General features: G+C 55.8%; 5 protein-coding genes across 5 annotated transcripts; all 5 read left to right on the forward strand.

Moving 5' to 3' along the window:
- Positions 1-938: 938 nt before the first annotated feature.
- Positions 939-7,454, forward strand: LBRM_35_4560 (conserved hypothetical protein; the record flags this gene model as incomplete). The annotated part of the gene is made up of 1 exon (XM_001569024.1): positions 939-7,454. One exon carries the CDS (start codon positions 939-941, stop codon positions 7,452-7,454), a length of 6,516 nt encoding a protein of 2,171 aa, XP_001569074.1.
- Positions 7,455-11,084: 3,630 nt separating this feature from the next.
- LBRM_35_4570 (conserved hypothetical protein) lies at positions 11,085-15,983 on the forward strand (the record flags this gene model as incomplete). The annotated part of the gene is made up of 1 exon (XM_001569025.2): positions 11,085-15,983. One exon carries the CDS (start codon positions 11,085-11,087, stop codon positions 15,981-15,983), a length of 4,899 nt encoding a protein of 1,632 aa, XP_001569075.2.
- Positions 15,984-18,280: 2,297 nt separating this feature from the next.
- On the forward strand, positions 18,281-19,927 carry LBRM_35_4580 (hypothetical protein, unknown function; the record flags this gene model as incomplete). Its single annotated transcript, XM_001569026.1, has 1 exon — positions 18,281-19,927. One exon carries the CDS (start codon positions 18,281-18,283, stop codon positions 19,925-19,927), a length of 1,647 nt encoding a protein of 548 aa, XP_001569076.1.
- Positions 19,928-21,290: 1,363 nt separating this feature from the next.
- Positions 21,291-23,966, forward strand: LBRM_35_4590 (conserved hypothetical protein; the record flags this gene model as incomplete). The annotated part of the gene is made up of 1 exon (XM_001569027.2): positions 21,291-23,966. The coding sequence occupies one exon, from the start codon at positions 21,291-21,293 to the stop codon at positions 23,964-23,966; it is 2,676 nt and encodes an 891-aa protein (XP_001569077.2).
- A 2,391-nt stretch (positions 23,967-26,357) lies between these two features.
- Positions 26,358-27,587, forward strand: RPT6 (proteasome regulatory ATPase subunit; the record flags this gene model as incomplete). Its single annotated transcript, XM_001569028.2, has 1 exon — positions 26,358-27,587. One exon carries the CDS (start codon positions 26,358-26,360, stop codon positions 27,585-27,587), a length of 1,230 nt encoding a protein of 409 aa, XP_001569078.1.
- Between the last annotated feature and the right edge of the window lie 196 nt (positions 27,588-27,783).

The raw sequence follows: 27,783 nt of genomic DNA on the forward strand, positions 1-27,783 counted from the left end.
CTTTACCTTTCTGTCGGCGTCGATGCGTGCTGTGTGCTGACTCGCTTACGTACTCGCATGCCCCCCCCCCTCTCTCTCTCTACCCACTCGCACACACGCGCACAAGAAAAAAACAAAAACAAAACGCCAACGCTTTTGTTTGACAGTGGCGTATATCAGTCCTCCCTATCAGAGTGCGTTCACATACCAGCGCACAGCACCAATCCTTCACCTAGTTAGCGGAGAAAAGTTGTCATATAGCACACGAGACGCTTTAAAACAGAGAAAAGCGGAATTGATTTCCACACTCTCCTTGCTGTTTCTTTTTTTTTTTCGTTCGTTGCTCACCGCCGCAGAAGCCCCACCGCTGAATTCCACTTTCATCCTCGCGTTAATTCTCCATGCAGAGTGTACGTAGTGTTACCTGTTAGACGCCTTGTCTTTACCTAGAGCTCGTCGGATAATACACCGCTGCGCAGTTGCTCCCGTTATACGTCTGTGTCTGCCTCTTCCCCTTACCCTTAGCGTGCCATCACACGCTGGAAGTCTGGTCACTCTTTTTCGTTCATTTTGCGATATCATCTGCCTCTTGCTCTCTCTCTCTCTCTGTGCTTGCCTTTGTCTCTTATTTTCTTCTTCTTTGAGTTACGGTATTTTACGCGACCAGCGCGCGTCGCCCGAGTGGCCCTCTTCTGCGATTCCTCCGCCTACTCGATACTTCTCTTCGTTCCCTTTTCGTGTTTCTTTCTCCTGCACGCGCATTTTCTCACTTGTGACTTGTTGCGGGGTACGCAGGCTTTCCCACCACCGAGCACACGCCTACTGACCCATACACTAGCATGCAGAGAGCGATATTTTCGTACAGCACAAAGACGGGGAGAAAAGAAAAGTGGTCAGCACTACTATAGTGTTGCTCGGAGACTTTTCTGTTTCGGTGGTCCGCTTAGTTGGGTGAAGTCATGGGCAAACTAACTATCAAGGTTCACAAATGCGAGCTCTACCGCCCCGTCAGCAGTGGTAACTGGGTCGTCAATCCACGCGTCACCGTTGTTGTGGACGGCACGTATCGGTTCCAGACAACCCTAAAGAAGAACACGTTTCAGCCACAGTTTAGCGACTCCTTCGTTGTGGGCAACACACACCGGCTGGCCGTGATTGAGCTCTCCGTCTATGATGTCCAGGAGCCATCGGGCTTGGTTCTGCCAGGGATAGGTGTCTTGACGGCGAAGCGAGGTGTGGTGCGGGGAGTCAACTGCACCGGGATAGATGAGGGCGAATTTTTCGGTGCCTCCTCAACCGGCCCCACCGGTGGTGGCGGCGCCGCCGGCAGTAGCGGCAGCACATCATCGTTGTTGAAGGCACGACTCCCGGTGTTGCTAGGGCGGTGCTACATATCCATTGAGCGTTTGGTGCACCACGAGCGGAAGCGCCGCAAGTACTACCTCGCCACGCCACTTCCACCCGTGTCTGCAACGGCTATGGCAGGGTGCAACGTATATGCGGGTGCTTCTGGCATGGCCTCGAATGCAACCACCTCTGGCACGTCTTCAGCTGCTATGGTGAACGACAACGGTCCCTCACTTCTACAGCAAACCATTCCGACAGGCATTGCCGGCACGATTACAATCTCTCTCGAGTCTGACTCCCTTGGCGAACCCGCGTCAGAGCTGAGCCTCAGCGAGCAACTCGAGGCCGCCTATGTGCGACGTCTGCGTCGCTTTCTGCTCTGCTACGATCCGCCTAAGGTGGCCATCCTGGATGTAATGATGGCGCATGTGCGCGACACAGCAGAGCTGTACCCTCGGAACAACGGCAACAATACGAGTACAGTGGCTCTGACGGACAAAAGTGCGCCAGCGCTGTGGAGCAATGGACAGGATCAGTCCAGCTCCACACCCACTATTTCGAGCCCCATCACATCGCAGTGTCCTCGCGGCAAAAGTGTAACATCGCGAGAGGGCGGCGCCTCACCCCTCCTAGTGAGCTCGCGCAACCACGACGACTATCAGACGCGGACTCCGCTAAGTAGTCGCCCGTATCTCCTCATGCCGCTTGACTCGCGGGTGAGCCCGTTCAGCAGCAGCGTTTCTCCCCTCGTCGTGGTCACTCCACGAAAACGCAGCGTGTGCCTCGGAGGCCGAGCAGAGCTGACGGTGGAACTCCCTGATGAGCGAGAAACCTTCGAGGAAATGATGAGCCGGCTCTGCGCCGAGTACCAAGCGAGCGAACCGGGCGACTTCCGCGCCGCGATACGGGTTGACGGTTGCACAAACATCAACAAGGAGGACTGGAATCAGTCGCTTCTTGGGTCCGACGATGTCTTCATCATCTTACGCAGCGAGGCGGAGGAATTTGTGACGAACATGGCTACGCTGCAGAACACCGTTGTTTGGGCGGAGGCGAACACCGTGGCCATGGACGTTATCAATCCGCAGCACTTCTATGTGACAGTCATATTGATGGGCCGCTGCGGAGCAAAGACGTACGAGATTGGCCGCTGCAACGTTAGCGCTGCGCCGCTCTCGCAAGGATACATCTCACGCCGCAACATGTTTCTGTGTATGGTGGAGAGCGTGACTCAAGTGGTGGTAAGCGGCCTGGTGCACCTCCTGGTGCGTCCCATCAACTTCGGTCTCACTTCGCCTGACATGGCGGAAAGCGTTGATGATTTCTATGAACGACTCGGCCGCTTTTTTAAGCGGTACGACCCCATTCAGTTGCCGTTGGTGGACGTGTTGGCACGGAGCCGCCTGGGTGAGATCGACTCGTACATGAATGATTTGGTGGTCCAATACGGCCGAGAGCCGGGGACGGTGCGCATGCTAGTCGCCATCGAGTCACTTGTCTCGTTGCGTGAGACCGCTGACATGGATTTGAGTGGACAGGACGTTTGCGTCCTGCTCACAATGGGCACTTGCAGTGTGCGCACCAAGGCATTTGCTGTCCGCCAGTTTGCACCTACCAGTGTGCGGGAGAACTACGTGTTCGACGTGGTACGTGAGACCGACCTCATCCGTATTGAGGTGGTGAATGCACAGTGGGACGACGTTGTGTACGGCCGCGTCGACTTTAGCTGTCTGAACACGCAGCGCAGCGTCATGAACAAGCGTGACTTGTACCTCGTGGGTGCAGCTGGAACGCCAGAGGCGTATTTCAGCGGCATCGTCCGCGTAAACCTGTACAGCGACGAGGTGGGGCACAACTATGAAGTGGACCTGAGTCTCGAAAACACCTTTGCCGGGCGACTGCGCCGCTACGCGTACCGCCACATCCCTGATAGCCTGCACCGCGTGAATATAGCGGTTGCAACAGTGTTCGACATGGAGTCCTTTATGGCGCGGCTGGCCGTCGAGTACGGCGACGAAGACCCCACCTACGCTCTCTACTTTACTGTCGTGGGATGCCGTCAGCTGCGTTCTGGCCTTAGTGGCATCAACCCTTACGTGGTGGTGCGTGTCGGCATCGACGCTTATCAGACAAAGACCGCGAGAGCGACTGTGGAGCCCGACTACTTCGAGTTTTGCCAGTTCTACTACGATCGGCCTGAGGACATGGCCATTACGCTCGTGGTGATGGATCAGGCAGACATCGGCAGAGACGAAGAGGTCGGCCGTGCGGTGATCCCTTTGGCCAATGTGCAACCGTCGCGGCAGTACAACGATTGGCTTCCTGTCCTCTCCGAGAAGAAGAACGGCAAGATGCGGGAGGTGGGCAGGATTGGGTTCAAGTACACTGTGGTGGACCTAAACCTGGTGGACCGCACACGGGCACGCCTTATTAAGGAGCAGTGCCGTGAGCGTGAGGCACGCCGGCCTAACGTAATGCGAGGAAAAAGAGATCCCCGGAGCCCAAGTATGGGGCAAATAGGGGGAAGCGGGACAGACCCGCTTCCCTCCAGTGGGACCACAAGCGCGGGGATCAGCTCTAGTGTTTCGCAGCGGTGGAGTAATTTGAAGAGGTACTTGCTTCAAGGCCACCTCACGACGAACTCGATGCGAATGGTGAGCGACGTCAACAGCACCTTCGATGATTCGGACCGCTATGAGCAAACCATGAATGAAACAACAACCTTCGGTGTGACGTGGCGGGATACGAGTCCCTCTAAGTCCGGTCGCTCCCTCGTCAATCGTACTCCCACCATGAACCTGATGGATCGTGGCATCACCTCTGTCGAGGAGTTCTGCTCCGCCGAGGTCAGTCAGCCGAACTCCGCGGCGCTTTCCGATGCGGATGCGGACCTGCCCGCCTCGCTAGAACTGACGTATCGGCCTCCGACCTACGGAGGAGATGTGCTGACTGAGTCCTCTGCCCCCCTCGACAGCAAGGGCAGTAATGAGAAGAGCTCTGCGACGCGCATGCAGCTGCGTGTACGCCTGCTGAGCTGCACAAACCTCTTTAAACCTGGACGCAACATGCCGAACCCGTACGTGCTGCTCTCTACCATCTGCGAGTCCCACCGATCTCGGGTGCAGTTCTCCACCACAGAGCCACTGTTTAACGAAGCATTTCTGTTCACTGTTGAAGACCCAAGCATCGACTACCTCTCCATCACTGTCCTCACCGACACGCCTTACGGGCTGAGGAAGCTGGGCCACTGCACGCTGTCGATGCGCAACGTGCAGCGCGGCGTGATGCGGACGCGGTGGACGTCGCTTGTCATTCATCCCTTTGAGGCAACCGCAATGGAGTGCGGCTTCGTGTACCTCTCGCTTGGCGCGATCAACTTTGGCATGAACTATCTGCCCTCCATGGACGCCGAGAACCGACTACGGGAGAAGATCCGCGAGTACCTCAGCATGCACGCGCCGCGACAGCTCCACCGCTTGGAGTGGTACGTCGGAGAGCTCTCGCAGGTTGAGAGCATCCTGCTCGGGGACTGGTTCCACGACAACGGTAGTGACACCGGCGCCGATGACACAGACACGCGCGTCGCTGACTTAGAGGTGGCGGTGCTGGGGGTGTCCCATCTCTACTCCAGTGGCTTTCTCGCCGAGGGTTTCTGCGTCGTGAAGGCGAAAGTGAATGGCCACACGCGAGCAAGGACAGAGCCGATCACGGGGGAGAGGGGCAACTTTGTCGTCTCGGATGCTCAAGACCAGCTGCGCTTCTCCGTTTCCGAGCCGACGACGACGCTCGTGCGACTGAGCGTCGTGCTGAATGGTAAAACGAATGCCGGGGAGTGCTACATATCCTTGGCCGATCTACACCGTGGCGTCGCGAAGGAGCGAACGCTAATGCTGGTGATGGATTCACGCACCTCGCACGCTGTGGCGGTGGGGTTTATCCGTGTTTCCGTCTTATGCAGAAACTACGGCAGCTCAGCCCCGGCACCGACAGAGGAGGAACTGTCGCTGCACTCGCGCCTGACCCGCTTTTTCTACTACTACATCCCGACCGAGTTGGCGATGGTGGACGTCAAGTACGCAACGACGTTGAACGTAGCGGCATACCTGAACCGCATGGTGGAGAAGTACGGCCCGGAGCCAGGTGAATACAACCTTCACTTCACAGTTGACCGTTGCCGCGCTCTCGCCTTTAAGAATGGCAAAACACCGCTGAACGTGTTCTGCATTGTCCGTGCCGGGCTGCAGGAGTTTCGTAGCTCGATTGTGGAGTGTCGCGATGAGTGTGTGATTTCCGAGAGCTTTGACCTCGTTGTCGGCCTCCCGCAGCAGGAAAATGTAGAGCTGATTCTGATGCGTTACTACCCGTCGAAGCAGGTGGAGCTGGCCCGCACGCAGGTGGAGCTGCGGACTCTGCGGCAAGCCGAGGAGAATCTTATGGAGCTGGCGCTCGTCAGCCACGCTGGGACGAAGGCGGCGGGCGTTTGCGGCGTCCTGAAAGTCTCCGCCTTTCCTGTAGACTTTGGCAGTGATGACCAGATGCACGCACGGTCACAATCGGCGTTTGCCTACGGCATCGAGGGGTCGTCAGCCCTGGCCCAGACAACGTACCTCTTCGCGTCGCCGATGATGGGGGCTGCCAGCACATTCTCTGCTCTTCGCAGCCATGCGCCGAGCGAGAATGACGCTGGTAAGGATCCGTCAGATGTGGAGCGCACGCCGCTTCAACCGGGCATGGCGCCCTTGATGTCGACCGCTTTTAGCGGCACCTACAGGGAGAAGGGTGGGTCCGTGCCCCCCGTGGTCCGCAGCAGCATCTCAGGCTCCGTCACCATCGTTGGTTTTGCCGGGCTGACCATTCATGATGCTGAGATCTACATCCGCGTGTCGGAAGGCGGCACTGTGCTGCTCAAGACGAAGCCGATCCCGGCTGATCAGCTAGTCTCCTTGGAGGCGAGCACGACTACCTTCACGATTGACAACGTGGCCGCTAACTATGACAAGCAATATACTCTCAAGCTTGGGTTTCGCAAGCTACTGGGCGCCGAGGCGCTGTGCCACGCTGACTTCTGTATCCTACGCTGCCCTACTGGCAAGACGGTGGAGAAACGTCTGCGTCTCTACGACGTGAACTCAGAGTTCTTGGGCATTTGCCGTCTGAGTATATCACTGCCAAAAGTCCATCTGCCGGTGCCGCCACTGCAGCACCTCTCTCCTGCCATCTTCGAGCCGCTCATGGACGATGTCGCTTCGCTGGTGTCGACCTACATGCCGAAGGATTTGCGGCGACTAGATCTCATCCTGTGTCATGCCCCGGACATTCGTCAACTGCATCGCGCATTGCGGCTGCAGCTCGCGCCCAGCGTGGTGGCGACGGTGTACGTAGCGATCCATTCACTCGACCTGCACTCCACGACGATGCGACACTCGTGCGTTGTAACAGCGTCTGTGGGGCACTTCACCTCGGAGGCAGCGCGGCGGCAGCCCGGTGCGTCCCCGGTGTACCCATACGGCATGTCCAAGGAGGGTGTCTCGAATCTGGATTTCCCCTTGCTGCGTATCGACATCAGCGCCACTGGACAGGCCGCCACCTTGACGCTGTGTGTGTACGACCGCGCCTCCAAGTCGAAATCGGAAGAAGTCGGCCGCACTGTGGTGTCGCTGAGAGCCCTGCTCACGCCTGCCGTCTTTGACATGCTCGAGAAGGTACAGGTGCCGCTTGTGTCGGTGCGCCACGCTGCGAATCGCGTCCATGCGAGCTTGGTCGGTACCATCACGTTCAGTCTCATACCCCCTGCGTTCGAGAGCTATGGTGCCTCCGTGCGCTTCTCTTCGAGCGCAATGGATGGCTTTGATCGTGCATACGTCCGCTACTACACCGATCGCATTTGCCGCCTGCTGAGTCACTACGACGCAAACTCGCTTGTAGACATTCATGCACGCCTGTACGAGTCGTATGTTTCCTGCAATTGCTGGGAGACCGGACTATCGGCGTGCCTGGCCGACCTGGTGGTCAGGTGGGGAAAGGAGCTGGACCCTTGCGAGCCGCCACCTGCACTGAAGAGCCATGATGACACACAACACAACAAGAGGGTGTCTGTGGTGCACAGAGGCAAAAGGGAGTCAAATTGAAATGGGCAAACAGCGGCCAATGAGCTACCACCAGCAAAATAAGAAACACACTAGAGCCTAAAAGGGTAAAAACTGTCAAGTGGTTATGTGGGAGGAGGAGAGGAGATACCTACTCCGCCTGTATGTCTCTCTTGTGGAGTTGCCTGAGCAGGAAGCGTTAATGGAAAGCAATGCACGTCGTTTTCGCTATCCTTAGTCACACATTTTTCATGAGCAGTTCTTCTATGCCTTCTGTGAGTCGCTGGGACGGCTGCCGATTTCGCGCTGCGCGTGATTGCTTTACCCCTGCATATGTATGTGTGTGTGTGTGTATGTGTGTATGTGTTGGCGCCAGAATCTCTGTTTTCTGTTTTACGCGTATGCTCGTTCCTTTTACATCGACTGAATTCTTTTTATTTTCCCCCCATTTTTTTTTTCGGTGTTTCTTTTCTACCGATCTCTGGCGACCGCTGTGTTTCCTCAGAGATGTGAACAGGGAAGTGTGTGTGTGTGTGTGTGTGTACTTTTCATCGCTGTGAGTACTGTTCTTGTCTGGTTCTTCTTTCACTTTTTTTCTCCTTCCATCTTAGCGCATGAATGCGTGGAAGTTTTCCCTCCCCGCGCCCGTTTTGTCTGTTTCCTTGACGTTGTAGTGTCCTTCCTTTTTTTTTTCCCTTCGGGTGTTGTCTCCCTGTGATGACTTCGGTCTTCAGGGAGTCCCCCTCTGGCGCTCCCTACCTTGGGTTTCTTCTTGTTTGCTTTCCTGTTGGCGTTGTTGTTGCTGGTGCTGCTTGCCATCAGCGGCCTTCTTTTCCCGTAATCCATCTCTGCACGCGTGTGATGCGCCTTTTTTTCTGCAGCGGCACTTGTTTCCCATTATGCGACCTTGAGCTTCTCTTGACCTCTCCGCTCATCCATCTACCTCTTTCACTCGATCCGTCAAGGGTGCCTTTCTCTGCCTCCACTGTGAAGGATGCAAGCGCCTGTGCAAGTTTTCGCAGAGGCAGAGAAAGACAGGCGCACGCCCCTCTCACCGGACATGCAGCTCAGCTGCTCAACGGCGCACAGAGAGCCTCAAGGCCCAAAAGCGGGACTCTTTCGTTGTTTGATTTACACCCTCTGCTGCTACTTCTCCGGAGCACCGCTGCTTGATTTTTTTGTCCTCTTCACAGGCAATCGTTTTCATCTCTCTCCCCCTTCCTCCGTAAGGGTCCCGTCGACGGGAGGGGGGACTTCAACATGGCACCAGGGGTCCTCTAGACACTCTTTGCGCTAGCGAGGCAGCCCCTATTTCTGCTAACGCAGAACCGCTTCTCGTGCTAACATGGTCAAGCACCCACGACAGAGGGAAGGTCAGAGCGAGGCATCACTGCTGATAATGCTTGCGGCCAGGACCTGGATGACGTTGCGTCAGAGAGACCTGCGGCAGCGAACCTGCTTGTGCCATCCATGTGATGCGCGAAGTGCCAGCGTGACTCAAACGTGTCTCATCTGGCCCTCATTGTCCACTGATGTGAGGATCCCTGAGCTCCTCGAGGGATGCACCAGGCGGCGACCGGCATTATGGAAGTGGCTGTGAGGCAGCCTTCGTGGCGAGGGTGGGTAGTGTCTGATGGAAGGGCCGTGCTCTCCGATGCCTGAGTGGGGGCACTGCTATAATGCAGGTGTCTAGCGCTGCTTTGCTCCACACAGTGGGCCCATGGAAGCCTGGGGGCAGTGTGGTGTGTAACTCTTCTTGCATGGGACAATGAATAGGTCAATTACATTTTTTTTGTGGAGTGTGTGGACTCAACTCCTACACGTATACAACTGAATACGTTCACGCCTAGGCACTTCTGGCTCCCCCCTCGTGGGTTGCACATGTGTGTGTGTGTTTGTGTGTAGCGCGTATGTATCGAGAGTGTGCTTGGTTTTGCATTATTTCTCCGTGTGCGTTACGCTATTTGTCTACTGTTTTGCTCTCGAGTATGCTTGTGCTTGACGATTCCCTTCGATGTCTTTTTTTTTCAGGTTTATCATACAGTGATCGTTACGGACGTTTCTTCAGCTACCTGTCTTTCTACCTGCAACCTTGACTGCTTTCACGTGTTAAAGAATGCTAAGCATCAGTCACGCCCGTAACTCGAATACGAGTGGTACATTATGCCGATCTTGTTTGTAGTAGCGGGATGGTGTGCAACTCATACCCCCCTCCCCCGCCCCCAGAAGAGAACAGCAAATAGGAAGCCCCATAGCTGGGGACGAAAGAAAGGAAGAGTGAACTGTCGTTACGCCAATTCTAGCATCCCCCAGGTTATCGAACGATGCGCGCGCTGGTGCAGAGGATGCGATCTGTGAGCTTTTCTACGCACATGACTGTCGTCTTCATCCTCCCCCATCCCCCGCTACATGAGTGCCTAACATGCACTATCATGAACCTCTAACAAGAACAAGCATCTCTTCTTGCCTCATCTCCGATCGCTTTGTGTGTGTGTGTGTGTGTGTGTGTGTGTGTGTGTGTGTGTGTGTGTGTGCGTATTCTCCCTCTTTTCCATCCTGTGGAATGAGCTCCGGCGAGCTTGCGCCGGCGCCCATTGTTCTGGATGGTTGAGCACCATTGCGATGCAGTTTTACCTGTGGGTATGCCTGTAAAACAACTAAATGCGTCCACGCCCATACACTCACTCGCACCCGCACGTACAGACGCGACTATTTACAGCACACATTGGCCACTCTGTTCCCTCTTTTTTGTTGTTGTTGTTGCTCTCCTTCCCCCCTTCTACTCTCCTCTCCCTCTCCTTCGCACTAATCTCTCCTTGAAAACTGCTTGAATTATGATGGACGTCGTCAGAAGAGGCGGAGCGCCACCCGCTCCCCCCAGACGAACATACAGCCACACAATAAAAGAAAAAAAAAACAACAAAAAACAAGCGCTGAAGTCTTATTTCGAAAGAGGCAGGCTCATCAACGGGTGCCGAAAGCAAAAGGGAAGAGCGTACGCCAGAGGTCGGCTCGGTCGAGCCACACTTGGCCGGTGCAGCTGCTGCACAATCGCCGCTCTTGTTTCACCTCCTTCCCTTTCCCCTTTTTTCTGTTGCATCTCGTCTGCTCATCAGTACGCGACGCTCCTTGGTGTCGTTCCCACCTCTCTCCCCCATCACTCTGGCCTTTCCTGTTAGGTGCACACATGCAAAGAGTCAGGCATTTGCTTTTACATGTTTTTTTTGTTTTCTTTCACCTTTTCACTCCTCTTGTTTGCTCAGCTCTTCTTCTCTAGAGCTGTAGGCCTGTCTTGACATTCATCAACAAGTACAGGCGAATAGTCCCAGCCACATTCACCTCTTTTGTAGATGCACGCGACACTCTCGCATCATTACCATATTGGTTTAGCTCGTTTATCTGTTTCTCTGTTTTGATTCGCTCTGGCCCCCTTCTTTGTCATCGTCAGCCGCAGTAACGATCCCTCCTCACCACTACGACTGCCACTAATAGAAGTTGCCACCACACACAAGAACAAAGGCCTCGTTTGGAAAGTGAGGTGGCAAACGCACGCACGCACACACATATATATATACATATACATATATACATATACATATACATATATATATGTGTGTGTGTGTATTGCTGTTACCTTTATTAGCTTCCTCCATCTCTGTTGTCTCTGATCAGATGCCAAGTCCTCATCGCAGCACGTCCTCACCGGCGCGGCGAACTCGGACAGCGGCAACAGACCAGTCTTCAGGATTTCCCATCCACCCGACGCGTCACTCCCGCCATTCCCGCGCCTCCACGCGTAGCTCCTACCAGGAAAGCAGCACGTCGAACTACGATGTGGATGAGGCCAGGAAGGAGGTGGCAGACTGTGCCACTCCAGCAAATCAGGTGTCCCCGGATACACCGCACTTGTCTCCCTACCGGCAATACGGGACAAACAGCACTGGCAGGAGCGAACAAGATCGCAATGATGATGCTCCGCAGGACTACCCTCGGTTGACCTATCACCGCAATGGTAGTGTGTCGCAGATGAATCAGAGCATCCTGAAACTGGCAGGTGGCAGGGGGCGGAGAACGCGGCGGTTTGGCACAGTCCCCATTCACCCTTCTAGTCGTTACGTCAGTGTGACCAATCGCGACGTCCCCACTCCCCACAGTAGAAAGCCGTCCAAATCTTCAGCGGGTAGACACGCCACCGACGTACATCCATCACGTGCCTCCCGCATGGTGGAGTTCTCAGTCGACATTGAAACGCTGGAGGACTACAAAACACCGATACGCCATCGCCAAGGTGGTGTGGGGTACGTGTATGATCACGGTGTGGGCCACACGGCGGCTCCCCTAGCGAGGCGCGTGGGTTGCCACGACCGTGAAGACCCCCCTACAGTCGTGTACGGCCATAGCAACGGTAATGTGGATGAATCGAAGGCGAACTCTACTGCCGCAACCGCTCCAGCTGAGCCGTACCACTTTCGGGTGCGTCTGTGTGAGTGTCAAGGTGTGTTTGCCGATCTCGAAGCATTATCCCGCACGCCGCCTGCAGTATACTTTGCTGTGCACACCGTCAAGGAACGCGGCCACTCTGGCGTTGTTGAGAAGGGCAGTTACAACCCCGTCTTCTGCGACGAGTTCATGTTCTCCTCGGCCGATCCGGAGCACGATGCACTGGTGTGCACGCTGGTGTCGGTCAGCTCAGTGAACAACTCGCGGGGGGGCAGTATGCAGCGAGAGAAGAAGGTGGCGGAGTGCGTACTGGCGTTACACAACTTGGCGTGGCAGGTGGAGCGGAAGGTGTGGGTGCCGCTGGTTCGTCATCCAGGCACCTCACAGGCGTACGAACAGGGTGAGGTGCTTGTAAGTATCTACTCTGCTGACTTCGGCTACGACGATGTGGCGACTGAGGCGGAGGAGGCAGCGTGCTCGACTGCCATTCACGACATATTGACCCACTACGCACCACAGGAGCTGCACCGACTGGATTGGATGACGGGTGCGTATGTGAACAAAGGTCCTGAGGCCCTGTCTCAGCTGCGCGCGTCCTACCGGGCCCGCACAATCGAACCCGTGCCGGTGCGCGTGACAGTGCAGCGCATCGACGGCTTGACAGACGAGGCCGGATGCCCAACACGGGCTTCCGATATCTACGTGGTGGTCGGAGACGGTTGTGTGGAGCAGCTGTCCAAGACGGTGCTGTACCGCCGCGGCGCCATCATTAATCAAGAATTCGATCTTGTGCTCTTGAATCCGGCGGCAGACACGGTGAGCGTCACAGTGTTCGGCAACAGCCGCAAGCTTGGCGAGGCCGTCGCTGGACTGACGAACATCCAGGCCGGGAAGGCGAAGGAGGTGAAGCTGATGCTCGTGCGCGCTGCTGAAACTGGCGACGCCTCGAACGGGGGACAGGCGACGATTACTCTTCAGACGGAGAAGTACAGCAGCCCGCGCCAAATGACGGCAATGCAGGAGACTCGGCTACGCAACCGCGTGCTGGCGTACTTATGGCGCTACCTTCGTGACGACCTGCACCGTCTGGACGCCATTGTGGGCCGCATTGACAACGAAGAGGTGTATATGCAGGAGTGGGCGCGCGCTGTCGGGCCCGAGCAGAAGCCTACACGGCTCACCGTCAGAGTACGAGAGGCACGTAACATGTTCAGCGACGGCGGGCTGCTGCCACGGTGCTATGCCCGCATTTCTGCCGGGCCGGCGACCGTGCGTACAGGACTGGCCACTGTCCGCAAGGGCCTCGTGACGTTTAGCGACACCTTTAGTGTGCAGGTATACGACCCGGCGCACGACGCGGTCGAGGTTATGATCGTCGCGGACGGCGACGATGGGGAGCGCGAGGTGAGCCGGGTGTGCTTTGGCGTCGCCACCCTTCCGCGCCAGCGCTGTGTCGTGCGCACGCTTCATCTCGTCGCCGCTGCGACGAAGCGCGTTGCCCACGTACAGGGCGAGCTGACGGTGGAACTGGTGGCAGAGGACTTTGGACTTACTGGCGCCTTGGCAGTCGCTTCGGAGGCAAGCATTGGCTCTTCCTCGAGTCTGCACATGCAGCGACTGGAGGTCATCATACAGCAGGGTACACCGGAGAAGCTTCATCGCGTGCCTTATATGCTCGATACGGTACCGCCCGGCGAGTGCGAGCGCTTCATCGAGGATCAGGAGAAGCAGTACGGAGGCCACGTGGCAGTGGCGCCGATGACTGTCAAGATCCTTGGCGTCAAGGCCTTTAAGCCTGTGGGGAATTTTTACGTGAAAGTGTACCTCAACAAGGAGCCAATTCTGCGCACGGAAGATGTGAAAGGATCGACCGAGGTTGTCATGAACATCGAGGACAACAACGAGACGACGGTCCGGCTGAAGGAGGCATCGCAGACTGTCCTGTTCTTCAAGATCGGTCAGCACCGCGCGCTTCGAAAGACGGCAGTGCTTGGCGAGACTGAGGTGGCCTTGGCGAACCTCGTACGAGGAGAGAAAAATGTACTGTGGCTGCCTTTCTTCCACCCGTCGACAGAGTCAGCGTCTGGCTACGGTGGCGGCACCCATCGTGGCTCGATATCGTGCGTATCTGTCCGGCAGAATAACGCTGTAAAGTTGAAGGGAAACCGGATGCCGGACTCGAATGGTATTGTGACCACTCAGCAGGAGCAGTCTTCAGGCGCGGCACTGGCACACCATGGCGCCGCCACCCCTTCACCTGAGGGCCTCCTTGGCATGGAGTTGCAGTCTTTAGCCTTTCCAGCGACCACCGTCACCGAGTACAAGCTGGACGACGAGTCTGGGCGGAGGGGCGTGTCGGTACAGGAGGCAGTCACGTATGACATGACGTCGCTAATTGCCAAGATGAGGCCGAGCGAGTTGACAAAGGTTCAGCCCAGGATTGCACAGTGTGCGTCGCTGAAAAGCGCTCACGACGAGCTCCGCGCGGAGCTGTCGAGGACGCCAATCGCGGCCACCATCTACGTGAATATCGAATCCGTTGAGCTCGCCACAGAGGCAGGCAAGGCGCAGGAGGCACAGGGCAGGATCGCCGTGGAGGCCGTCTACGGTAGCGAGCGTCAAAGATCGTGCAAGCGAACAGAGTTTGCGAACGACGCTCTGCACCAGCGACAGTGCTACACCCAGATCCGTCTCGATATCCCCGAGAAGCTTAACAGCACCACTAACGGCCACAATGGCGCCACATCGAGGGCTGCGGGGGATGCCAAAGGTGTACCACCCCTCGAGCTACGTCTGGTTGGTGTGCACAGCAGCGATTGGGCAGTAGGCGCAGTGTCGGGCAAGACTGGGAGCGTTGGTAGTGGTGGCGCATTCGATGAAGGTGGTAGGGGTATGAATCACTACGACGCAACTGATTCTGCCTCCGACACCACGGCGGACTCCTGCTACATGGGCGGGGAGAACAATATCCACAGTTATATAAAGCGCCCCAAGTACCGTTGCGGGACCTGGGCCATCAAGCGGCAAAAAGAGGGGCGCGTGGGATGTCTGCCGAATACGCCCAACCTGCAGCGGCAGCACTCAAGCCGCACTGGAGTACCAACTGCATCATCGCACTCTAACCACTGCCAGAGTTACACTGAGGTTCAGCACAGCAACTATTGCGATGTGGACGAGGAGTTTTACCTCAGTGACGCAAAGACCATTCGCAGCTATGTGGACTCCCCATGGCAGTCTCGACAGCAGAGTGCACACCGCGTGGAGTGGACGCTGCCCCGCCACCACAGCGGACAAGCGAATTTGAAAAGCATCACCAACTACCCCAGTAGCATGTCCCTGTCTGCGACCACGGCGTCGGTGCCGTACAACTCGTGCACCCCGTGTAGAGGCGAGATTGGTGCTGTCTGTCTCTCCCTGCGCGCGCTGCTGACAAAGCCACTGTACAAGATCGGTGAGACGCTACGTGTGCCGATCGTGCTACCATCTATGGCAACCAAGCTGTCCCACCGTGGTCCTTGCTCCCCTGAGGTTAACCGGCGCTGCGTTGTCGGCCACGTTACGCTGCGGCTAACGCTACCGGCTTTTGAGAGCATTCCAGAATCACTTCGGCTGGGGAGTCGCCATGTCATGTCGAAGGTGATGCCGAGCTATGTGCACTACTATGAGCGCCGCATTGGGGCATACATGCGGTCGCACAATGCGGCGGGCCTGGTGTCGTTGCACTACAATTTGTACGAGCGGGACGTGGCGTCCGGGTGCTGGCCGGTGTCCCTGCACGGCTGGATGCAGGCGCTCATTAAGCGCTTTGGTCCCGAGACGGATAGCTTTGGACCGGAGCCCCCACTCCCCTTTGACCCCGAAGAGTGGAAGCGTGCGCGGCAGTGTAGCGAGGTACTGCGACGTGAGCGGGAGGAGGCGCTCACGCTGTCGGAGAAGGGCAGCGAAGGTGCAACTCTTCATGCCGAGAAACACAGTGGTGCTCACTGTAGCCACAGTGTGGGTTCTTCTGCCTATTTGGGCGGCAACTCACCGAACCGCGTTACAGCAGCGGGTACGATGAAGAGGAGTAGCAGCGCGAACGGGAGACCCGATGCGGCGGCTGCGCCAGCGGAAGCGGAGCACAGCTTTTAGTGAGCAAAGTGCGTGCGAGAGTACTTTTTAGTGCGACATTATTGGATCGCTCTCTTCGGTGGCTGTGCGCTGAGTGCGCTTTCTGATAAGTTGTTCATGTCGAGTGAATTACGTTTCCTCTTCTGTTGTTCCGGTGAGGTGACGGGTACGCCATGGGCTCTTTTTTTTTTTGCTTGTCGTTGCCTGCTGGAGTTGTCTCATGTTTGCCTCTTTCTTTTTCTGTCCGTTTCTAACACGTGTGCGCAGTCCTGCACAGGCCACCTGGAGTGTATGTGTGTGTGTGTGTGCGCGCGCGCTTTTCCTTGTGTAATGTTCGTGTTCTCACGCATGTCTCATAGGGTGACTCTTTCCAGACCGCCTTCTCTTTTTCATTTCACTCGATTGGAGTTTGCGTTTTCCTTCCGCTTGGCTGTTTTCGTTGGTGTTCTCTAGCGCGAGTGTCTTCATTTCTCTCCCCTCGCTTTCTTGCGGTTCTAACGTCGTCTAGTTTTGCTATGACGGAGTCACCTTCTGCGCGTGTCTGTCTGCCTATGCTTTTTATTTTCAACTTGGGTTTTGTGACTGAGGTGTGCGATCTCCTCTTTTCCCTTTTCTGCCTCTCACCCACCGAGCACTTCCTCTCGGCCACTCAAGAGGGTGTAAAGCTCTGATGAGCAATGGCTTATTCTTTAGCACAGTGATATTGGGTGGGGTACGGTGTGATATAGTGATGGTAGTTGTCGAGTGGAAACAGAGAGAGAGAGAGCGTGTGTGAGAGTGAAGCGTTTTCGGTGTCTCGATTGAGGCGTCTTATTTCTTTCCTCCTCTTTTCGACGCCCTGCCTCCCCCCCGCTCTCCCTCCATATATGGTGGGACAGAGGCGTATTTCATGACCCATCCGTCATCAAAACTGGTAGTGTATTCCGTTTTGTTTTTCTTTTTTCTTTTTGATGCTCTCCACTTTCTGTTCTCGGATTTCTTCTCATTTTTTTTTTTCTGTACATATCTGTGCGCATACCTGTGCGTTCTCTTCCTGGAGAAGAGTGCCCTCCTCTTCTTTCGCTTGCTCTCGGCTTTCTTATGTGTTGCACAAGTCAGGTCTGTCATGTGCACTGTACCTCTTTACCTGTTCCTACTTTACTGTATGTTCGACTCTCTGTTGCTCTCTCTCTCTCGGAGTCCTGGTGTGGGTGTAAAAGCGCTACATTGTCTGTATTGTTCATGGATGTGCCTCTTTTTTTTTTTTATGTGTGTGTGTATGTGTGTATGTGTGTGTGTGTGCTTGTAGTTTATTGATAATCGTTCTCTCCCCTTCGACAGCAGACGAAAAAAAAAGAAAAGAATAATAATAATAACGCACGCCGTGCTTCCCATCTTTGGGTATGTGCCTATGAGCCACACACTGCACCACTCGCGACAGACACGGGCGTACGGCTTTGTTTCGAAGTGTCTCCTCGACCTCGCGTTGCCGTTTCCACCTTCCTCTCGGGCATCTTCGGAGCACACTAGCCCAGGATGCACTGCTCACCCCCTAAAGTGGGCAGATACGGTGCACTGTAGGCGCACAGGGAGTAGGATACACGATGCAAACGGGGTGCACCCAGCACTTAACGCGCACCTCCGCAAGAATCAATGGCCACTGATCTTACCTTCTCTCTTCCGTCTTCTTTCTCTTCGGACGCTGTGGTACCGTTCGCTCTCTCTCTCTTGCCGCGCTGTTATCCATCCGTGTCCACCGCGTATATTGACCCCATGCTGGCTGTCGTTGCATGCGCTTCATCATGCACTCCATCCATGCACTCCCGCGGTGATGTCTATGCACTGAGTAGCGGACTCTACAAGAAAATCGTTTCTGCGGACTCTTGTCTGATCGTCTATCTCGAGAAGAATACAGAAAAGGAAGAGGAGACGGAAACATATCACCTGGTCATCATAGCGTGAACCTCAGAGGTGTTGCTTTGCATTTCTTTCTGCTTCACGTATGCGTGTGTGTGTTTTTTTTTTTTGGGAGGTCTCTGCCTTAGATTCGTTGTTGGAGGCTTTTTCGATTGCAAGAGCGGCTAGGAGGAAAGAGCGTCGAGGGGGCATACCGACTGATATTTTGTTAACTGCCAGTCAGTGCGTCCTCTCCTCTTCGCGACGACCGGATTGTCTTCCTTTTCTGGAGAGGGCGCCCACAAAGAGGCTTGCTTTTTGGGGGGAGAGGGGTTTCTGGTGGCGTCACGCGCAGAACTTCACTTACGGAGAGTGGGGTGGGTGAGGGAGGGTCTAACTCGCGCTAGCTTCACAAAGATCAATTTCTTCCACCTAGTCTCGCGATGCGGAGCTACGATTCTGCGAGTCCGGAGGACAACAACGGCGCTGCGGTGCCACTGATCAATGTTCACCCGAGGCTAATGACTCACCGGCGCGACAGTGACTCCCGCTCCAGTTCGGCGCGTCAGACGCCTCGTAGCCCCTGGACAGTCCCCACTAACGCAGAGCTTGCCGAAGCGGGAGTAACCGCGCAGGACGGCGTGGTACGGCAACTTTCTGCGCGCAATGAGACGTGGGGGTCGCTGGCTGGTCCGCGCGAGATGCCGTCGCCGAGCAACTCAGTTCACTATGCCCCAGAGGCGATCACAACGGGCGGGGTGTTTGGCGAGACACTGCAGTTCAGCGAACCGCAACAGCGCCGCTCTATTACTGACACCGCGCACGAGCAGCAACCGCAGTCTCAGAAGCGTCAGCCGATGTATGACGCACAGTCCAGTGGCGTTGCTCATTGCTCTGTCGATGCCAGCAGCTCGCGCAAGCCAATCCGGCCTGGGCGCAATAGCCGCAGCTCCAGCGCTCGTTCCCAATTGAAGAAGAGTGACTCGTACGCGCACATCACCTCCGTCGTGCACAAGTACCGTGAGAACCGCATCACTGCCCTGGAGGCTCAGTACAAAGTGAGACGCAGTCATTCAAACGCATCAGGCACGCAAGGTTATGAGCCAAAACAGGACTACAGCTTGTCACCACGCTCGGCGGAGGCCTGGTCCAGCCCCTCAGCTCTGGGTCATGCCTCCATGCGTCACCGAAATGAGTCGTGGCGAGTGTCTTCCACGTCGTATCGCAGTCGTCAGGGCTCTCCGCTGCCGCAGGCGGTGGTGGAGGAGTACCGCCGTAGTGGTGCGCCGCGCGCCGCCCTCGACGCCCCGCACATTCGCTACGCCGAAGCACTGTACAGTATGAACAACTACCGCTCCTCCTCTGCCCAGCGCCACGCGTACATGTCGTCTATGCCGAGCAATGTGACGGCCAACAACCTCCCAGATGTGGCAACGCGGATTCCAGACCGTTTCAAGTATGTTCCGCCCACGGAGGATGAAAGGCGCCTCCGTCGCGAGGCGACTCTGCGCGCCCTTGAGGAATGGCGTGAGCGGCAGAGGGTCTTGCTGAATAGCGGCGAAAATGGCAACGGCCCCGCAGTCAAACAGGACAATAAAGCTCGAGCCAAGAGTTGTTCTCACACGCGTACTCAGCGGCTGCAGCCTACTCACTCCACATATTCCGCATCCTATGCGTCATTGGAGTCGCGGCCGCAGCAGCTCAACGACGAGAAGGGGTCGATGGATCCGCTGCAGAAGCATTCTGACATCATTGATGACTCGCGCTCCGGTCGATCAAGGGGATCTTCCGGACACTCTCCACAGGGTCGTGAAAAGAAACCGAAGGCGATTAGGGGGGCGCCCAAGCAGCACGATGACCACCCCTCAAACAAGGATGCAGACAAGTGGGAGAAGCCACAGTTCTCTACGAGAAAGTGGTCTGGCACTTCAGGTAGTCGCCGCCAAAACAGTACTGGCTTGCGAACCTCATCGCGCAACAGTCGCGGGGTCCAGCTGACATCAGCGCGTGGAAAAGGCAGCGTGAACTCGAGCTCCTTTCGCCTAAAGTTGCTGTTTGACGTGTCCGCCCCTTCTGTGCGCATTACATAATATGCCAACAGCGCTATCGACGAGCCCTGTGCGCAGGGAACGCTGACATGGCACGTGATGGATGGAGAAAAGTCAGGGCGATAGAACCTGTTTGATTGTGGGCGTGTGTGTGTATGGGCTTTGGTCTAGAGTTGAGCACTTCTTCTACGTTTGTTTCCCCTACCAGGAAGGGCCACGAGTGCGGTGACTTGGTTATGCGTGCGCGTGTCTGTGTCCGCACGGCATGCCTTTTTGTTTTCTGTTCAGTTTTGTGTGGTATTGACCGATCTCGCCCTTCTACGAGTTTCCTTTTTTTTTTTTTTCATGGATATCACTATTGTCCCAGTCTCTCTTGCCCCCTTCCCCTTCCCCTCCCCTTTCCTACGCGTCGTTGCCATTGTCTTGCTTGGGTTTCTCCGCTCATCAGTGGTCATGCGGCTGCAGGGCATATATATGGGGTTGTCTGTGCAGGAAACTCTTTTTTGAATACCTCATTGGTATTTGTCTCTCCGTATCGCGACACTCAAGTGAAGGAGAAGAAAAGGCGAGCGTTGGCGCTCCTGTGCGCGCAGAAGCTGTGCACCTTCATTGTTGCCTCCGGGGTATCGTCAGCGAATGTGCCTGAGGGCGATCTTGGCGACTTGCCCCCTCTCAATGTGCGCCTCAGCGAGCGTGTTGATGACCTCGCCGAGGGACAAGAAAGGACAACGGCAACGCAACAACACCAAAAAAGAACTGTCGCTTCTCGCTCTGCTGTAGATCACCGAATGACACTGGTGAATGCCGATTGTCACACGCTGTTTCCTCGGTTGAAGACGATTCGAGGACAGTACCTGCGCCTGGTCTCCTCCGTGCGATAGTGCCAGTGTGCGACACTAATGCTGTCTAGTGTTTTCTCGCACTTCTCCATCGCTCTCCCTCTGACGTGCGTTTCTTCCTCTCGGTCTCACAAGAAAGGCGCTATCACCCTCGCCGCTGGTCACATTGAACACTTTAAGGCGGCAAGAAGAACAGGAGCGAAACGGTTGGTGTACTGCTGTGGCCAGAGGGGCAAACGAAACCTCTTGTGATTCGAATACCACACCACCGCAACCCGCATAGGATCCCTGTCGACTTAGGAAGAGAAACACTTGTTCGTATACCTCTCTGATCCCGTCACACAACCTAAAAAAAGAAACTGATAGCGTTTCGAGCGAAGACATCGTCGTCCTCTATACCTTTCTGCTGCTGGCTTGGAGGTGGCGTCGGTGAAACTGTTCGATTCACGTTGGGATCTGTACAGATACTGAACGAAGAAAAGCATCCCGAGAGCTGTTGTTTGCGCTACGGCTGGTCTTGTGTCTGCCTTGTTCTGTGGCCATTATCGCTCGATTTCTGTTTTTGGATGCGATCACTCCGTGTGTCAGCGTGCTCGCACATGGCCGATGCACGTGGATCAGCTCTCTTCTCCCAACCAAGCACCCCGGAGACTCAGCGCTTCCAATCCCGAAGCCTGGGGTGGTGCCCAGCAACACCCACGTCGGCGACCCACCATGAAGAAGCTGCTCTCTACGCAGCAGAGGAGTGGAACTATGGGTATGCTGACGAGGAGGGAGCACCGCCTGTGCAGCGCACCAACCCAGGGTACGTCACGTTGTTGCCCCCGCAAGATGACAGCGCTAGTGTTTGCACACCACGCACGGTGTGTCAGTCTCGGTCAAGAGAATGCCCAGGACAAGAGCACTCGCATCCCTTGCTCATCTCACAACACACTGAACAGGCGTCCGCTGTTTCCCAGCAGTTGTCGCCTTGTTCATTCATGCCCTCTATTGGCGATGCCCCCGTCGTGCGTCGCGTTCGGTCTCTCTCGTGCTTAAGCGCCAATCGATCCGTAGCACCGGCTCGGTATTCCGTCGGTTACGGCACCGATGGTATAGGAACAGGGGAAAGCGTAGGTCGAAGCACCGCCGTACTGAGCGGTGTGGGGCCCGCTGGCGTTAATATATGTGGCACGCCGTCAGCCGTAGCAGTAACACGCCGGGCGGTGCCGTTACACTCGACTTTGGCTACGGCAGCTTTCTCGATGGCGAATCAACATGGCCATCCGCTTCAGGAGGGCAACGACGGTGTCAGTTATGTGCCCGCTAGTGGAAGCAACGACATCGTTCTCTTGCAGACATACGCCACGCAGCCGTTTGCCGCCTCCTCCGTCCCACGTCTCACGCGCCTTTCGCTCTCCTCCAGCGGGCAGAGTCCTGCTGTGCAGACGAACTGGTCTATTGGCCGTCCGACTACACTGCGCTGCCGCGACACGGACTCCGTCGTGCACTGCGATTGGGGAGCCGTTCAGAGCGAAGAAGAGGAAGAAACGGGGCCATGGATCGGCGGCGGCACACAGGTGTGCCGCGGCTCCGCTGAGGTGCGCGCGCTGTTGCAGTGTTCTCATGACGCAGAGGAACAAGAGGAGAGGACGCTGATCGGCGTGCCGACCTCGTATCCTGGTGGCCACCTGAAAATCGTCAGGGGTCTGTTTGCATCTTCGCCTCCAGCACCGCTGCCGATATCTTTTTCGGCCTCTCAGCTCGAGCTTTCCGACTGCTGCCAGGACAACGCCGTGCTGTTGAGCGGAGTACCTGTGGCGAGTACCGAAGAGGAAACTCACAGTGACGTCCCCGAGGCGACTCAATCGAAGGCGATACCGACACTAGGCGGCATTGCAGCCAAGGGATCGAACGGTTCCTTTGCGGACTTGGAGGCTGCACCGCGCAAGAGTTACGCTCGGTCCGACTGCGGCACCCCTCCAGCAAGCACTTTCGAGCCTCCCCAGAAGTTAGGGAATCCACACAGACGCGGTTGCGTCGTGAACGGAGTGCATGCAGGTGCTAGATTCACGTCCCGCGTAGTTGCGTCAGAAGCTAACGCTCACCACTTCGGGGAGCCATTCTCTTCCAACGTTGGCAGCGATTGCAGTTCCTGCGTAGGGTTCGCTGCAGCGTGGCGCGATCATACGTGCAACACCACCCCACAGGGGCGCGGCGTGCGAGTGGAGGCGCCAAATCAGCTGAAGGGGTCTGAAGGCTCTACATCCACGACAAAGGCCGAGGCAGTCGCCTCACGGCTGGCACACATCTCCATCCACGCCTCTCCCACCCCAAAGCGACTCGCGTTTGAAGAAGAGGAGCTTCTCGAGAGGGGCAGCGATGGTGACTCGCCGACGTTGATTCCTGCGACGCGCTTTGGTGCCTACGGCGCTGCTCGACAACGCGTTGGCAGCAACGCCTCAGCTGCTCCTGCCTGTGACGGCTTTTCGGTAGCCAGTCTCTTGGGTAGAGGCACCGGGGACCTGAGGGGCAGTGGCCCACGGTGGAGCTCGACATTTGATGGTAGTGCCTATTGTGAGTCCTTTAGCAGTCACATTCCTAGCGGCCTGCAGCTCCTCCGCTCCCGTAAGCGCTGCCTCGCAGAAATGCAAGCGACAGACACACCGGAAAGGAGTGCCAAAGCACTGACGGCAAGAGGTCGCAACACTACCGGGGACACGATTTGTCGTGTTCCGGGCGGGCTCGGGAGTGTGGACCTGACGACTTCGTTCGAAAGTCTAGGGGGGGAGGAGGAGGAGGAGGGCACCGTTGCCGTTGCCGTCGCCGAGGAGGCAATGAAGAGGCAGAGGCTCGAAGAGCATCGTCGTAGCGTACTGCAGCACCTGTTTCCTAGTACGTCAAGCAGGATGGAGGACCTCGCTCCGGCACCGGTGCGAGCGTTTGGCATGGTAGTGGATCCCTGTTTATCTGTGCCCTCTTTGCACGTTCGCAGCGCCTTGCGCGCGAGCCAGTCAGCGAAAGACCAGCAGTCTCAGCAACAACGCATCTATAGTGGCGACGCCGCTTCGTGGAGCCAGGTGAGCAGCATCGACTGCGTGTCACCGGCGTCGCAGAGCACGTCGATGGGTCTTTGGGGGATGCCAGGCGCCATTTCTCAAGGCCACCACAGCGGTGCAACGATGTTCTTCGCCGGCTCCTGCCCGCAGCTGCTGACACCGCACCCACCAAACGTGACGCCGCAGCCATCACGCAAGCACTAGAGAGGCATAATCGCGCCGGTGCCAATCCCCACAACGGAGTTTTGAGCGTCCGGTTGCACTTCGCGTGCGCTCCCCTGGGCCAGAAGGTTTTCTCTTTGCGTCTATCAACCACCTTTGCTTTGCGTGTTGTTTTGTCCCTTGAATGTTTGCGTATCGAGTCCTTACGGCGGCCACATATAATATATATATGTATAATATGTATATACTGTAAGCGTTGGTCCTTCTTCTGCTTCTCGCTTGGCTGTTTGCCGAATACGTGCGTGCGTGTGCAAGGGTGCCGCTTCCGTTCCTGTTCTTTTTTTTTTTTTTGCGCATCTTTGCACAAACTTCTAACATGAGCCCTCACCAGCTTCCTCTCCGTCCTTGTCCCACACTCAACGTATCTGAACTCTGTGTGCCGCTGACTGGCGCGTGCTTCGCCGCCTCTGCATCTACTGTGTTTACATCCTTTGTTTGTGCTCTATTGTGTCATCACCACATCTTCACCCCGCCCTCTTTGAGTTGTCGCTCTCTTTTGTGGGCGCGTTCGCGATCTGAGGTGACCTAGACTCTACCTTGCCTTTTCGAGGACACTGCCTCCCTCGACCTCCCGCACTACTCGTCTTTCTCCCCACAGTTCATCGTCGAAGCAACAAAAAGGCAACAAATCAGGAGGAAAGGAGAGGAAGAAGATTTGCTCCTGCTGGTGCACACGCAGACCTGCATCTCTCTTTCCCCTCCCCTTTCCCCTCCCCCCCCGCTGTTCTCTTCCTCCTAGTCATGCACCTCCGTTAGTGTCATGGTGTTCCTCTCATGTTGCGCTCTCTCTTCTTTTTTTTTTCCTCTTCTTCGTTAGCACGGCACAATTTCTACAGTTCCTTTTCTTCTCTTTCCCTTGTTAGATCCTTCAGCGTACTGCGTCCCCGTATCGACGGCTTCGCCTCTTTCCTTATCCATTTCATTGACTTTCTCCCAGAGAGTGCCGACTCCTTCCTCCCCGTTCCCAGAGGGGATCTCCTTTTGCTGTGCATGCAGTTCTTCAAAGAATGTCGAAGCACATCTTGTTTGTCTTCATTGCGCCTGTCTTGATGCTGTTGTCTTTGTGTGATTGCCGTGCTTTGCTGTCGGCGTATTTTTTTTTTTACTTGTAGTTTTCCTTTTCGTGAAACTCTCATTCATTGTGGCCCTTTTCACCCCGTTATTTGTGTACCCCATTTTTTGGTTTCCCCTGCGCACTTTTTCGTTTCTTTTCTAGATCGTAGTAAATGCTCAACATTCACTCGTGTGTTTGGGTTTTCTTGTTTTTGCCGACTCCCATCACTGGGGCATGCGCCTGTTCTTGTCAGGAGCACCGTTGAGCAAGCGAGAGGATGGACAAGTGCCTCCACGACGTACAAAACCGCTTTCGCTTTTTGTCCTTTTCGTTTTCATCTTCAGAGGAACGCCTCTCACACCCCAAATTCAAAACAGCCCTGGGCAAGTAAAAGAGCAAGCTGCTGCAGGGCAACATAGCGCTTTCTCTTGCTGCATGAGCGGTAAGCGGAAAGGAGCTAAGGTGCAGGGTAGTTCGTGCTTCTGCTCTCAATTTGTCGTATTCGTGGCTGGTGAAGAGGCATCGCTATTCGCTTGCCCCAAACGACAACAAAGAGAAGATGCGTGAATCTCCTCGACTTGTTTTCGCGCGCGCACACACACACACACCTCTTTGGTAACTCTTTTGCCAGCGGGCACAGCAAGGGTATGTGCAAGAGTAGTGTGCTACAGGCCGGATCGTCATCTAGTCCAGTCGCACCTTCCGTAGTGATTCTACCGCGCTGGAGCTGCGAAGAGGCCTGCCGCTTCTCTGTCCCCATCCCGTTCTCCACTCTTCATCCCATTGCACCTCTCATATTCTCGTCTGTTGCACCTTCAACCTTTGGGTGTGGGTGTGCCTAATAACTGATGTCGTTCACCTTCACGTTCACAAACTCAAACATGCAATAACACGTAGAAATCTCTATTCGTGTATCTTGTCTCTCTTCTCGTCACGGCTGCGTACCTCTCTCTCTCTCCCGCTCAACAGCGTCTTTCCCATCGCAACATTCTTTGCCGCTGTGTGTGTGCGTGTGTGTGTGTGTGTGTGTGTGTGTGTAGCCTTTGAGCAGCAGCACCCTCGTCACACAGACATACTTTTTAACCTTTCCTCCTCCGTGTTTTCATTCTCTCTCACAAGGTACCCACGCACTCATACAAATTCGCGTGTTGCAAGGCCATCCCCCCTTTGCCTCCACTTTGATCGGAGAAGCAGTCCTGGTATACTGTGAACGCCTTCTTGCAGCATTCCTCAGAGCTTCACATTTCAACAGCTTCGTTTTCTGAGTTGGGAGTCGCACTTTTTTTTTCGCCGCACACACTCACCGCATACCTCCAGTCATGCTCGCTGACGTTGCCGCGCCATCCTCGTCGTTAACAGCGCCGGTGAGCAACACCGCCGTCTCTGACTACTTTCTGCAAAAAATACACGAGCTGCGCGCAACGCAGAAGCGCACCCTCGATAACTTTCAGCGTCTCGAGGCCCAGCGCAATGACCTTAACCGCCGCGTTCGCCACCTTAAAGAGGAGGTGCAGATGCTCCAGGAGTCAGGCTCCCTCGTCGTGGATGTTGTCAGGGTAATGGGCAAGAACAAGGTGCTCGTAAAGGCGGACTCTGGTCAGGGAAAGATGGTGGTGGATGTGGACAAGACGGTGGACTTCAAGGAATTGACCCCTAATGCTCGCGTTGCCCTGCGCAGCGGGACCTCGGCAATCCACTACATTCTGCCCACCAAGGTGGACCCACTCGTATCGCTCATGAAGGTGGAGAAGGCAGGCAAGGAGTCCACTTATGACGAGATCGGCGGGCTGTCCCGCCAGGTGAAGGAGATCAAGGAGGTGATTGAGCTCCCTGTGAAGCACCCAAAGCTGTTCGAGGCTCTCGGAATTGAACAACCGAAGGGTGTGTTGTTGTATGGCCCGCCTGGAACCGGTAAGACACTGCTTGCGCGCGCTGTGGCACACCACACCGAGTGCACGTTTATCCGTGTTAGCGGTGCGGAGCTGGTGCAGAAGTACATTGGTGAAGGTGCACGCATGGTGCGCGAGTTGTTCGTTATGGCGCGCGAGCACAGCCCCTCAATCATTTTCATGGATGAAATCGACTCCATTGGCTCCTCGCGCTTGGAGTCAGGCGAGAACGGTGATAGCGAAGTGCAACGTACCATGCTTGAGCTGCTGAACCAGCTGGACGGCTTCGAGGCCTCCAAGAACATCAAGGTGATTATGGCAACTAACCGCATGGACATCCTTGACGAGGCGCTGCTGCGTCCTGGTCGCATTGACCGTAAGATTGAGTTCCCTGCCCCAGACGAAGCGGCCCGTTTTGAGATTCTCAAGATTCACTCGCGCAAGATGAATCTGACGCGCGGCATCGACCTCAAGGACATTGCCAAGAAGACGTCCAACTGCTCTGGCGCTGAGCTGAAGGCGGTGTGCACGGAAGCGGGCATGTTTGCCCTACGCGAGCGCCGCGTGCACATCACGCACGAGGACTTTGTGCTCGCCGTTGCGAAAGTGATGCACAAAGACCAGGACAAAAATGTGTCTTTGAAGAAGATGTGGAAGTAGAACGCGATGGAAAGCCCAAGAAGGTAGACGGGAGGCATCCACCCATCGGCTTACACTGCGCTGTACGCCGTGTGCGTGTTTGTATCCCTTGCACAGTTGCATTGAGTAATGGCCGCCTGTGGCGTGTGGGCAGATGGTTACCTGATGCAGTGCGTTGACTACTCCACTTTCACATCTGCCGTCCTTTCTGTCTTCC

Source organism: Leishmania braziliensis, chromosome 36, assembly GCF_000002845.2.
Source record: "Leishmania braziliensis MHOM/BR/75/M2904 complete genome, chromosome 36".
NCBI lineage: Eukaryota > Euglenozoa > Kinetoplastea > Trypanosomatida > Trypanosomatidae > Leishmania > Leishmania braziliensis.